Here is a 13,315-nt window from a genome sequence, read left to right as displayed (position 1 = left end):
CACCAAAGCAGCGAAAACACGGGGCTGCCCCTCTGCCCTCTCGGCCCCTTGCTCCTTAGCCCCCCTTGGCATCTCTGCCAGTCTGCACTGAGCTGCTCAGAAGCCTTCCTTCAGGATGTGTCCATGGCAACCTGTGTGGGGAGGGGCGGCATGGCTCTCGGGCATCCCCAGTATCCCCACAATCACCTTGAAGGGTATCAACAACTCAAGCCGGCACGGCCTTTTAGGAACCAGAATTTGGGGGACCGAAGCAGGAATGCCCACTTTGCCTTAGTTAATATGATAAATGCCTTCAATATTAAAAAATAATAATAATAATGGTACTGGAGATTTGAACTCAGAGCTTTGTACATGCTAAGGGAGCGCTCTGTCTCTTTAGTCACCCCTCCAGCCCTTTTTGCTGGTTATTTTGGGGCCTGGGCTAAGCCCATATCATGATCCTTCTATATATATATACTTCCTGTCGTAATGGGTGTGACAAGTACACACCACTACACAGCCAGCTATTGAAATGAGGTCTTGCAAATTCTTTGCCAATGGAAGCCTCAGACCTTGATCCTCCCAACCTCTGCCTCCTCCTAAGAGGCTAAGTGTGAGCCACCAGCAACAACGACTACTTTCATTGTCTTCTAAAGCCAAACAGCCAAAGTCTGTCCTCTGAGACACCTAAGGAACTGAAAAGAAAATCTCAGTGTCCTCTCCATGTCAGGCACAAAGACCTGCATACAGTAAGGACTTGAAAATATCAGTCTCTCTTCTGGAGTGGGGGTGTGGCAGGGGGCGGGGGGTAAAGATTATATATATATATACCATGAGGCCACTATGCCCATGAGTGTGGTTCTTACAAAGCCCTTAATAAACAGCTAAGGACTCCAGGACCCAAAGAACTTAACCTCTCCTCATCTGCATCTGAAGCACTTAGGGGTATACAATTTAAACACCCTAAAGTTGGGTGAGTGACTAATAAAGTTGAATTCGGGAGAACTGAAGGGCACAGAGGGCTTCAGAGTTAAGACAATAATCTGAGGATTGCAGGTGGGAAAGATCCTTAGAGCAGAGAAGTTGGGACTATTACCATGTTTTCCAACAAAGCTTGAACACCAGAAACTCAGCTTGCATATTTAAAAAAGGCTTTTGCAACTTCTATTTTAATGAAAGCAATCAGCAGGAATAGGAATCCTTGAGCTGCACTTGGTTTCTGGCTTTGAATCAGAGGAGCAGCACCATGTCTGCACGGAGCATGCGTGGTCCAATGGCCACAGACCACAGTGCAGTCTTCTCTACCCTGGGATGCTTGTCCTGATGTGGCTTTTGGGTATGTGTGTGGCAAACTCATACGCTAATCTGTCCACTTAACTCTTATCCTCACACCCAGGTCCTCTGCCACAGGCTGCTGGAGTTCTGGATTCATCCTTGAAGTGTTTGGGAGGGAGCTAGTGGCCCATGCCTATAAACCAAGCTATTCAGGAAGCGGAAATCTCACAAGGATCATGGTTCAAAGCCAGCCCAGGCTGAATAGTACATAAGAATCTTATCCCTCATAAGCCAGTAAAAAGCTGGAAATAAGAGCATGGCTCAAATGGTAGAGCACCAGCCTTAAGCAAAAAAGCTAAGCAAGAACATGAGGCCCTGAGTTCATTACAATACCATCATAAAGAGTTTGGGAAGGAAGAGATACATAATAGGCCCCTCTGATGAGAAGACCTAAGGGACCTGATACAGACTCAAAAGCATTGCAAGCCAATAAACAGTCTGTGACAGAAGAGGACAGGCCTTCCCAGTCCCCCGCAAGACTTTTCTGCTTTTTCCACCCACAGGCCCATCTCTCCCTTGCTAAGACTGCCTCTGCCACAAGACCAGAACCCACTCCTGTGGACAAGCATTTATAGGCTCATGGACTTTTCTTTCTACAATTTCTTTTTTCACTCTGGAGCAAAAGTAAGCAGATTCAGCCCAAGAGGACACCATGGCATCCTTCGCCCTCCCTGCTCAGATCAGATGCAGAACAATAGGAGGATGCTAGCATCTCACCAGCACTCCCAAGCAGGAATACTGAGGAACTCCTCAGGGAGAGGCGGGGCTGAGAAGGAAGGTCTGTGATTAGCAGATGCTGAAGATGAGCAGAGCGCTCAGGACAAGATGAATCACTGTTCTCAACAGTGGCAGACACAGTGCAGGGCTATTTCCATGTCACTTCTTATTCCTACAACCACTCTACCAAGCAGAAAGAAAAATGAGTTGGGTGCTGGTGGCTCATAACTGTAATCCTAGCTACTCAAGAGATTGAGATCTGAGGATCACAGCTGGAACCCAACCCAGGCAGGAAAGTCCATGAACATGGACTTATCTCCAATTAACCACCAAAAAGCCAGAAATGGACCTGTGGGTCAGACGATAGAGCACCGGCCTTGAGCAGACAAAGCTATGGGACAGTGCCCAGGGCCTGTCCAGCACTGGCACGTGCACACACACACAGGTAAGAAAAATGCATACAAAAGTTTTCTCCCCTGAGTAATGGTTCAGCCTTCTCTCATTTGCCAAGAGGAAATGGTCCTGGTATAAAAAAGCTTCTTCAAGAAAGGATCTGAAGACAATTCCTGGGCCTACTTACGGTCTGCCATTGGCCTCTCCTCCACTGGCTGCAGTCTTTGACTCCACAGCATTGTTGAAGTTGGAGATGTTTTCAGAGGAGTACAAGCCGGATGGGTTGTTGTACTGGTTGGTGATGACCCTGGGGGCAGTGCCAGAGGCAGGTGAGGCAGTAAAGGGCATGGCACTTCTGTTGTGGGCACTTCCTATGTGTAGGACCTCCTGTAAGCAGAGCAGAGGAGAAATCAAGGGTCAAGTTCACCATCCGTCTCTTGATGGGCAGTGCCAGCTGAGAATCAGGGAAGAGTTTCCAGCCAAGCCACAATGGCTTCGGTGCAATGTCACACTGTAGCTGAGAGACTCTCTCAGATCTACTGAGACTTGTGGGCAACAACCAGGAAAGGGTCCTCGATGGGAAACGGGGTTAAGTTCCTACCCTCTGAATCAGCTCTGCTTCTGATTCTGCCCCAAAGCCCAGCAAAAGCTGATCCTGGGGTAACTGGAGCAGGACACCCCCTGGATGCCTTGGGCTGGAAGGATCTAAGGCAGAGATGAAGCACCCTTAGGGTACATTCCAGAGGGATGAAGGAATCAAGAGGAAAGGAAAATGCAGAGCAGAGCAGGAGATGACAAGGTGGAGATAAATTCCCCAGAACAGAGTAGGTCTGATCAACAAGATGACAGGGTTGTGGTGCAAGCTGGTGGGTGCGGGGCTGGTCTCATTCCCTCAGTGGGGGCAACAAGGAGTGGGCGGATTGCTCCTGGTAGGGAACACACAGGCTACTCAGATGAAAGGTTAAAAGACACCTGGTCAGGGGCAGAAGAACTTTGAGTTCTTTGTGTTCTCATTGTCCTCTCTCTGTGATCTGAGAACACCCCCTCTGCCCCTCCCCTGCTGGAAGTCTGGCAACTAATTACTACAACAGCAACTTCTAGATGCTTCTGTGCAAGTGCTCAAATACACTTTGTAAACAAACATTCCTTAAAAAAAAAAGTCTCGAATGCTTTCCAGTGACTCAGTAAGCAAGGCCCTTTCTGCTCCATTTGTCTGGATCTATCCATGGCTTGCAGGCAATGCATGCACTATGCTGTCCTTTAAACACAATTTCCATGTGTTTGCTGACTTCCTGAGAAAATTCACCTGAACTCTGGTCTCTCCTTTAAACACCCAAGTCCGAAACGAGCTCTTGTCTCTATTGCTCTTTCTTTTCTTTCTTCCTTGTTAAATCTTCAATGCTTTCTTGAAAACCTAACACTTTAATTCACTGCATACCTAATTTAAAATAAAAGACAACAGCCATCTACCAGTGGCTCATGCCTGTAATCTTAGCTACTCAGGAGGCTGAAATCTGAGGATGGCCATTCAAAGTCATTATTGGCAGTCAAATCTATGAAACTCTTATTAACCACCAACAGATGGGAAGAGGAGCTATGGCTCAAGTGGCAGAGTGTAATCTTGAACAAAAAGCCCTAAGGGACAGTGCCCAGTTCCTGAGTTCAAGCCCCAGGATCAACACAAAAATTAGTTAATAGACAACATAAAAATGTTTGTGACTGGGCACATGGTTCAAGTGGTAGAATACCTGCCTAGCAAGCACAAGACCTTGAGTTCAAACCCTAGTACCACCCCTCCATAAAGGTTTTTCTGATTGAGTTTCTTATTTATTTATCACTATTCTATAGGCTTCCTCTTTAACAAGTCAGAATCAGTGGGATAATGTTCAACTGACTCTGTCCATATTATATAAAAAGCTAAGTTTACACAGGTAACCACAAAAGAAGATGCATAGCTACTTAAGAATAAATATTTCAGCTGGGCACCAGTGGTTCATGCCTGCAATGCTAGCTACTCAATGGGCTGAGATCTGAAGATCCCAGTTCAAAGCCAGCCTGTAAAGGAAAGTCCATGAGATTCTTATTTCCAATTACCTACCCAAAGTGCTGCAAATGGAGCTATGGTACCAGTGGTAGAGCACTACTAGCCTTGAACACAAAAGCTCAAGGACAGCATCCAGACCCTAAATTCAAGGCCCAGGACAGGTACAAAAACCAACAACAACAAAAGAATATTTCAGCAGTAATGAAGAAACAGAGGAACAGTTGAGCAATTTGACACAAGGGCTCAAAGGAATAATTGAAACTTGATTGTGACGAAGGTGGCAAAGTCACAAGGGAAGGCCTAAGATTCTTGCCACATTCACTACAGCCCCATGGCCAGTGCTAGAAGCAGCCAGTGCTAGCAGGCTGAGCACCAGAGAAGAGACTTATTCTTCAATCTTGGCTCAGCTTTGCCTTTCCACTTCAAGTCTGGCTATGGGCCAGTTAGACCTCTCTGAGCCCATTGCTCATCCTTAAAATGACAAAAACAACAATAAAGCTTCTTCTCTAGCCCTCACAGTGTCATGTTAGCACACCCAACACAGTGACTGGCAACTGACTGCCAGCCAGTCAGGTTCTGCTCTGTTCTCCAGTCTCCTAGGACTCTGGAGAAATATATGTCCAATTAGAGGGAAAGCCCTTGGACAACTGAGGTTTAGAAATCTTGATTTTCACTTTGTAAACAATCTTTCAAGAATGTATCTGGTTTGGACATAAAAGGAATATCTCTACCCCCAAGTGAATAGTGATCTTTCCAGAAGGCAGGCAGATTTAGGACTTGCCGTTTTGGAAGGGATGATGTAATTGTTTGGGCTTTGTATTTATCAGTCTCCAAGGAAACTCAATAATGAGGAAATACAAACTAGGTGTGTAACTATGCTGACCTCAGATAAGCTGGGGTGTTGCTTGGCTTTATGAGAACCAGTAGCTCTTTTTGTTACAGATGAACTCTGCCCTCACTCAGGTATCCTCTAGTTTAAGACTCAAAATGGAAGATTATGGAAAAGCAAGAGGTGGGAGTCTTTTTGTACTAATAAGCTACTGGAATCAAGATACAAATACACCCCAGTTAATCCAAAGAGAACTACCTTAAAAATATGTTCACATGTTTCAAGATGAAAATTCAACAATGATGCAAATAAAAAGTACAACTGAAATGTGAATGACTGCCTTATTTAGGTGAAAATTAGGATTTCAGACAGACCAATTTAAAACAAAATCACTCCATGTGACATAAAATATATGAAAACATAACACTGAAATTGAATATTTACAGCATATTTAATGAAGTAGCTGAAGACTCCCAGGGAAACTGACTGTAACTCTGGTATGTCTTTTTTTTTTTTGTCGGTCTTGGGGCTTGAACTCTGGGCCTGGGCGCTGTCCCTCAGCTCTTCAGCTCAAGGCGAGCGCTCTACCACTTGAGCTACAGCGCCACTTCCGGTTTTCTGGTGGTTTATTGGAGATAAGAGTCTCACGGTCTCTCTTGCCCGGGCTGGCTTTGAACTGCGATCCTCAGATCTCAGCCTCCTGAGTAGCTAGGATTACAGGCGTGAGCCACCAGCGCCTGGCTTCTGGTATGTTTTAAATCACTTTGCACACAGGCCAAATTACAGCCTGTTGTTTGGTGAACTAGCCTTACTGAGCTTATATAGACTATTAAGTTCATGACAGTGTGGAAATGGCAGATGCAAAATGATCCTTTAAACAACTCGAGGATCCTGTTTAAGCATGATGTTTTTGTTTTGGTGCTAGTCCTGGGGCTAGAACGTAGGGCCTGGGTACTGTCTCTGAGCTTTATTGCTCAAAACTAGAATTCTACCACTTGAGCCATAGCTCTACTTCCAGCTTTTTTGGTGCTGAACTTTCTTGCCTGGGCTGAGTTCAAACCATGATCCTCAGATCTTAGCCTCCTTAGTAACTAGGATTACAGGCATGAGCCACCAGTACCTGGCTTCAAGTATGATGTTTCACTATAGTGGTGAGAAAAAATAATTTTGTGACTACATTTCTGAAATTTTAATGGGGCCATTTAAGAAAATGTGTCTTCAATCAATTTACACACTAACAGTACCATGTGAATTCAATGTCATACAATTTCTGTCATAGGTATAAAAGAAAGCTGGGTTATATTATTCTGTAGTAATACTATAAAAACTAAATAATATGACAAACTTAGAAAAAAATCTTTTTGGGGGGCCAGTCCCAGGACTTGAACTCAGGACCAGGGTGCTGTCCCTGTGCCAGTCCTAAGACTTGCACTCAAGGCTAGTGCCCTATGCACTTGAGTCACATCTCCACTTCAACTTTTTGGTGGGCAACTGGAGATGAGACTCATGGACTTTCCTGCCTTTGGTCTGACTTTGAACCGTGATCTTCAGATCTCAGCTTCCTGAGTAGCTAGGGTTATAAGTGTGAGCCACCAGCATCTGGCTCACATCTTCAGGGTGAAATACATAACATTCACAACCCAAACTATAATTTGAAAAAGCCATTCTCATCCATAATAATTATTAAAAATACTTTGGTAGATAAATTACAAGCAGCACACTAGGTGTGCTGAGAATACAAAGGTATTCTCAACATTCTTCTAGTTGTTCCCTTATTTCAAAAAAGAATTTTCACACATTGTAGATAATTTAGAAGGTGCATCTAAGGGAGAAATAAAATCATCTAGAAAACTGACTACTGAAAGATGTAGGACACTCTACACTTCCTGGAAATTTGAATGCACGCCCATGTGTGTGTGTGTGTGTGTGTGTGTGTGTGTGTGTGTTCACACGCACGTGTGTGCACACATGCTGGTACTGGGGCTTGAACTCGGGGCCTGGGCGCTGTCTCCTAGCTTTTCACTCAAGGCTGCCACTCTACCACTTGGGCCACAGCTCTACTTCCACCTTTTTGGTGGCTAACTGGAAATAAGAATCTCTTGGCTTTGTCTGCCTGAGCTGGCTTCCAACCTTGATCTTCAGATCAGCTGGTGTGAGCCACCAGTGCCTGATTGCTCCCATGTTCCCAGAAATTCTATTTGGTATCAGCTCCTTACTTGCATCCTCCAGTATTAGCTGCCATTTTACTCTTAGTGAGTTTAATGTCTCACTAGAATTTTCACTGTTACAAAAATGGAGATTTCCATCCCAGAACTCATAAGAATCCACACAGGAAAGCAGCAGGGTTTACTCTTAACTCTCCCTTTGGTTCTTTTCAATGCCTCTGAACTTATTTTATCACACAGAAGATTCACCTGGATCTGAAATCATAGGAGCTGACTTAGCTCGCTGACTTCACTCTGGTCCTGCTAACCCTACTTCCACATGCTTCCCTTATCACCTCCAGCCCTCTGCTTCCAGCCCAGGCTGTGGTCCCTGCCCTGGGGTTTTCCAGTCCTTTCCTCTTGCAGTTCCCTTACGGGAAAACCTGAACAAAAGCCAGATCCCACACAGTCTGTGGAGGGCTCTCCCTCCCATCTCACCCACCCCTGGGCTCCAGGGCAGGAAAAATGGGAATACGCTGAACAGGGCCAGAAGTGGGAAGCGGATGGCGTCATCAAGAGTGGCAATGATCAGCAAGTACTTACTTGGGGTTCAGAGGCTAAATTCATCTTGTATGGGTGGCGTTTCCCTTCCTCAGTCACTAGAGGAGACCAAATTTTTTGTTCAGATCTGCAACAGATAAACAAAGTTGTTATTTATTTATTGCTTTCTTTCTCTCCTTTCTTTTATTCACTCATTCATTCTTCTTTACAGTGCTGAGGATCGAACCCAGGGCCTTGCATCTGTCAGGCTCTACCACTGAACTATATCCCCATCCTAAAGCTGTTGTTGCATTTGTGCTAAAATAATACAACTGGCCCTCTCCATCCATGTGTCCTATACTATCAACCAAATACAGGCAGACAGTATTTTTTTAAAAACTGTATTTGTACTGAATATCTGGACTTTCCCATGCCATCATCAACTAGATAACACAGCATAACAACTCTTCATAGAGCATTTACAGTTTTGAGGTATTATGGGTAATTGAGAAGATTTAAACCATACAGGAAGAAGTGCCTAGAATGTACACCATTACACCTCTTCATAGGAGGGACCTGAGCACACATTTTAACATCCACAGGGATGCTAAGGGACAACTGGGTATGTTACAAGTCATGTTACGTCCCTCTGCCTGGACTTCTAAACCTTCTCCGCTTGTGCTCCATCCTCATCATGGCCCTTACCACACCTTTGCCAGTCTGATGGCATCCATCCCCCAGGGCTCAGCAAGCTGCCCACCCCCTCGTTCCTCTCAGCATCCCTCTCTACAGTCTGGCCAGCTGACACCAGCCACCATGCTCCTCCATCTTCCTGCTTGTGCGGCAGCCCGCCCCACCTCTGCCCAGCATGGAATGACATTCTCCTCCACCTTAGTCCAAGGTTTCTGACCCAGACCAGATCATCAATTCATTCATGAGGCGGAGTTGGTCCCGTGAAAGCAAGGCTTCCCTTTTCTTGATTTTGCAAAAAGATTTTCTTCTTACCAGTCTAGTCTCTGTTTTCCTTAGGGTAGGGTTTTCTTCTTTTACAGGTAGAGAATGTTTACATTTACATTTGTATTTGTCAAAATACCCATTCCAGTATCAGGAATTTATAAAATGCACCTGTTCAATGTGGCCATCAATGAATCAAAACTCACCGAATCCATAATTCAATGAGTGCATGAATGGCTTAACTGGAGCTTGAAGGGAAGGATCTGGAGCGGGGTGGAAATGGAGATGAGGGATGTAAATATGCTTTTTGAGAAGGGGGTGTCATGAAAGAGTTTCTCCAAAGGCGGGTACAATACTGAACCGACTATTCTGACACTCTCTATTCTGACTCTATTCTGACACTCTCTCCCATGCTCGGTCCTCCTGCTAATCCCATGGCACAAGGTTAAAAACATGAATGTCACAGATAAAGAATCATGGAAGGGAGGTGGATGTGTAGCAAAAAAGGCAAGCAAAAGAGAGAGGCCTTGAATTCATGCCCCAGAACCTGTACACACACACACACACACACACACACACACACACACACACACACACACACACACAAACACACACACACACACACACAGCCTATAATCCTAGCTACTCAAGAAGCTGAGATCTGAGAATCATAGTTCAATGCCATCCACACAGAAAAGTCCATGAGACTCATCTCCAATTATCCACCAAAAAGCCAGAAGTGGAGGTGTGGCTCAAGTGGTAGTACCCCTAGCCTTGAGTGAAAAAACCAAGTGAGAATGTGAGGCCTTGAGTTCAAGTCCCAGTACCAGCGTGATATATATAAATGAATAAATGATTGGACAAATGGATAAGTAAAGAAACAAACAATAGAAGCTATGGTTAGGGAGAAATTAAAGGGCAGGTTCACAGATCAAAAGGAAGAATCTGAACTTGATCCAAGAGGAAATAGGAAGCCATTAAAGGTTGAACCAAATCATTCCTGAAATCTTGCCCTGGTAGAGTCCCTTCAGAGACATAACAAAAGAATGGAAATTCTACCCTAATTCCAATCCCCAGGTGCTCTCCTCCATCATCTAGTCCCTCTCTCCTCTCTTTCCTGGGCCTTAACCCCACTCTGGTGTAACACAGGTGTCTTCTGGTTGTCACTATAATCTCCCGCTGAGACCCCCACTGCCCTGTTAGCACAAAAGGAACAGTATCCTAGCTTGATCCTCTGAGGCCCCCAGGAGGAAGTTTTCATTTCCTTATACCTCCCAGTATTTCCCTGACTTTACTCCCTGGGAATTTTGATTTGCTATGTTGAATCAAGTGAAACTCAGGTAACTTGGAGAAAGAAGCCTATGAGAAACACTGTACAACTTACCGAAAAAAAAAAAAAAAAAAAAAAGAGCAATTGACATTTCAAAGCTCTAGCGCTTTGGCATATATTCAGTATGTGTGTGTGTGTGGTGTGTATACACAGAGCTGGAGGGATCAGGGGCCCTGAGGTGGGAAAGGCAGCCCCTGCCCACAAGCACCTTCCAGTCTAGAAGAAACAAAACATTTCCACCATCTCACCTGGTTACTGTGAGAGTCATGTTGTCTGTGCAGCCCTTGATTTTGTTCTGAGCTTCTAAATGCGTCATCCCGTTGGTATTTTCTCCATCGATGGCTGTGATAATGTCTCCAATACATAAATTAGCTACGGCGGCCTTGCTTCCAGGAGTGACCTGGCAACAAAGAGGAGGGCGGGCCAGTTACTATTTGTCTCCAAACCACTGAATAAGTGACCAATAGGTTAAGTAGTCACTGATACACATCAACACACAGAAAAAAGTCAGAAGCCCAGCCCAGAGTGACAGCACAAGCCTGTAATCCCAGCAAGCCAGAGCCCAAAGCAGGAAGACCAAAAATTCCTGGCCAATCTGGACTACAAGAGTAAGCTTGTCTCAAAAAGAAAAACTGGGTTAAAACCCTAAGTTCTAACAGTCCTGTGAGCCTCTATAAAGACTCTATTTGATCTGTTGGATTTTTACAACTTTGTGAGAAAACAAGTATCAGTCTTCACTTCGGAGATCTGTAAACTGAGGCTTACAAAGACTTTTTTACCCACTCAGGATCACTCAAGTAGATACATTCTACTTTACTAGTCATTCAATTAGTGTACTATAGGCTCAAACCCTGAGCCAGACCCAACGCTTTGTCCATTGGACCTTGTTACTTCCTTAAAATAAGTCACCAGTTACACTTTTGTAAACACACACGTACACATGTATAAATTGTGGATAGGAACATCCTATTTCTGTAAAAAATTTTACTATGTTACCTAGGCACAGATGCAAAGTGAAACATTGCGCACCAAACTGCTTTGGTTATGTATTTCAGGAATGTATTGTTTTGTTACAATCAGTTTGAGTTACTTTTCCACCTTAAAAAAAAATGAAGATTATTTTTGAATATGTATGAATTTACACAATTCATTCCATCTCACAGAAAAACCTGTCTGTGTCCTTCTAAGTATCTGGTTTTCCCCACGTTGATGCTTCTAGATCAGTGATTCCAAATGTACAGACCACTAGCAGCTGGGGAAGGCCATCAATGACCACAACTGACCCTCCCAGCCATCTGTCTGCTGAGCACTGCATGTAGACTGCATAAGTATGTCTCCCACCACAGTTGTACAACTAGCTTCACATGAACACAGCTGCTGGTAGGATGAACGAAACACAAACTCATCTTGAAGCAGTACAAACCGCAGAGAAATTTCACTGTATTTTCTAAACCAAGGTATACTAAAAATCTACTATCTATGGTCACCCCAGGGCCAGTCCATGACTTTTTGACATCAAAGACCTTCCTGAGCCAGGCGCCAGTGGGTCAGGCCTGTAATCCTAGAGACTCAAGAGGCAGAGATCTGAGGATCTCAGTCCAAAGCCAACCTGGGCAAGAAAGGCTGTGAGACTCTTATCTCCAAATAACCACCAGAAATCTGAAGTGGAGCGGTGTCTCAAAGTGGTACAGCCCTAGCCTTAAGCAAAAACAGCTCAGGGACAGTGCCCAGGCCCTGCGTTCAAGCCCCAGGACTGGCACAAAAAAATAAAGACCCTTCTAGTTGGGAAGTCTCCCAGCAGCAGGGTAGTTTCAAGGCCCCAGGGCCCACAGGACTCTGCCCTCCCTTAGAGAAGTCCCTTGGCTCCTGGGAGTGGTCCCCTCCCTTATCAGTACCCTGACCTCACAAAATGAAAGGGGTCAGTTGATTCCAGTAGTCCCTTCTGGCTGGAACAAGTTAGGACTTTATCAGGCAAAACTCGCCTGGAATGTGGCAGGATGTGGAACCAGCACAGAGATCCTAACCTCCTAACCTTCCTCTCTGGCGTTCCCATCCTCCGTCTACCAGAGATCTGGCTCTAGGAAAATGAAGGCCCTAGATCCAAAGTTCTGAGCATCCTCCCAAACAGCCCCAGGGACAAGACATTTTCCAGGGGCTGGGCCACAGACTTCACTTCTGAGTCACTTAGTGCTGACAGTCATTTTTAGATCCACTGTCCTGGGAAGGCTGATCTGGTATTATTTCTAAACAAGGCAGGCTTATTTGCTAAATGGCTCTATCTAAGCAGCACTTGATTTGGGATTGGCCATGCTGCTGGACTAGCAAAGCATCTCCAAAGAGAACAGCTAAAACCCAGGAGGAGGATGCTCACTCAACATGACCAAGTCTATCAACATGACCAAGTCTACAAGTGATCTCTTAGGATAAAACCCCAAATCTTCACAAACATGACCACACTAAAGCTACCAGCACAACTATGTTTATTGCAGCATTATTTACCATAGCTAAGATATGGAACCAACCCAGATGCCCCTCAGTAGATGAATGGATCAAGAAAATGTGGTATATATACACAATGGAATTCTATGCCTCCATCAGAAAGAATGACATTGCCCCATTTGTTAGGAAATGGAAAGACTTGGAAAAAATTATATTAAGTGAAGTAAGCCAGGTCCAAAGAAACATAGGTCTCATGGTTTCCCTTATTTGCAATATCTAGTATATGTGTGAGTCAAGCAGAAAAGGTCAGATAAGTTGATGTTAGGGAAATGAACCCTAAGATATGTATTCAAATGTTTTTTTTCTTTCATGCGATTGTTTCTAACACATTTATAAGATGATTTCTTTGTGGTTTTGTATGTCCCTCCCCCACAGTATAACCCCTGCCTTCACTGTATTTGATGTTGTTATGGAGGGGAAGGGAAAAAACATATCGCTTAACTAGGGATACAGGTGGACCCATTGCAACAATGAGACGTACAAGTTGTTATGTCGAAAACGAACTTCACAACTTTGGGGGGGAGAGTTGGGGGAAGCGGGGGGAAGATGGG

At 44.7% G+C, this 13,315-nt stretch overlaps 1 protein-coding gene across 1 annotated transcript in view; it reads right to left on the bottom strand.

Annotated features, from left to right (window-relative positions):
- Pdlim1 (PDZ and LIM domain 1) overlaps positions 1-13,315 on the bottom strand; it is a 40,295-nt gene that overhangs the window by 14,947 nt on the left and 12,033 nt on the right. The window contains exons 2-4 of the mRNA XM_042689355.1: positions 10,514-10,665; positions 8,045-8,129; positions 2,612-2,811 (exon numbers count right to left, since the gene is read on the bottom strand). Of these exons, the coding sequence (XP_042545289.1) occupies positions 2,612-2,811; positions 8,045-8,129; positions 10,514-10,665 (437 nt within the window). The remainder of the gene's footprint in view (positions 1-2,611; positions 2,812-8,044; positions 8,130-10,513; positions 10,666-13,315) is intronic.

This window comes from Dipodomys spectabilis, unplaced genomic scaffold (genome assembly GCF_019054845.1).
Source record: "Dipodomys spectabilis isolate Male_0828 unplaced genomic scaffold, ASM1905484v1 ptg000125l, whole genome shotgun sequence".
Classification (NCBI taxonomy): domain Eukaryota; kingdom Metazoa; phylum Chordata; class Mammalia; order Rodentia; family Heteromyidae; genus Dipodomys; species Dipodomys spectabilis.
The sequence above is the reverse complement of the archived record's forward strand: the minus strand, read 5'-3'. Positions and strand labels throughout refer to the sequence as shown.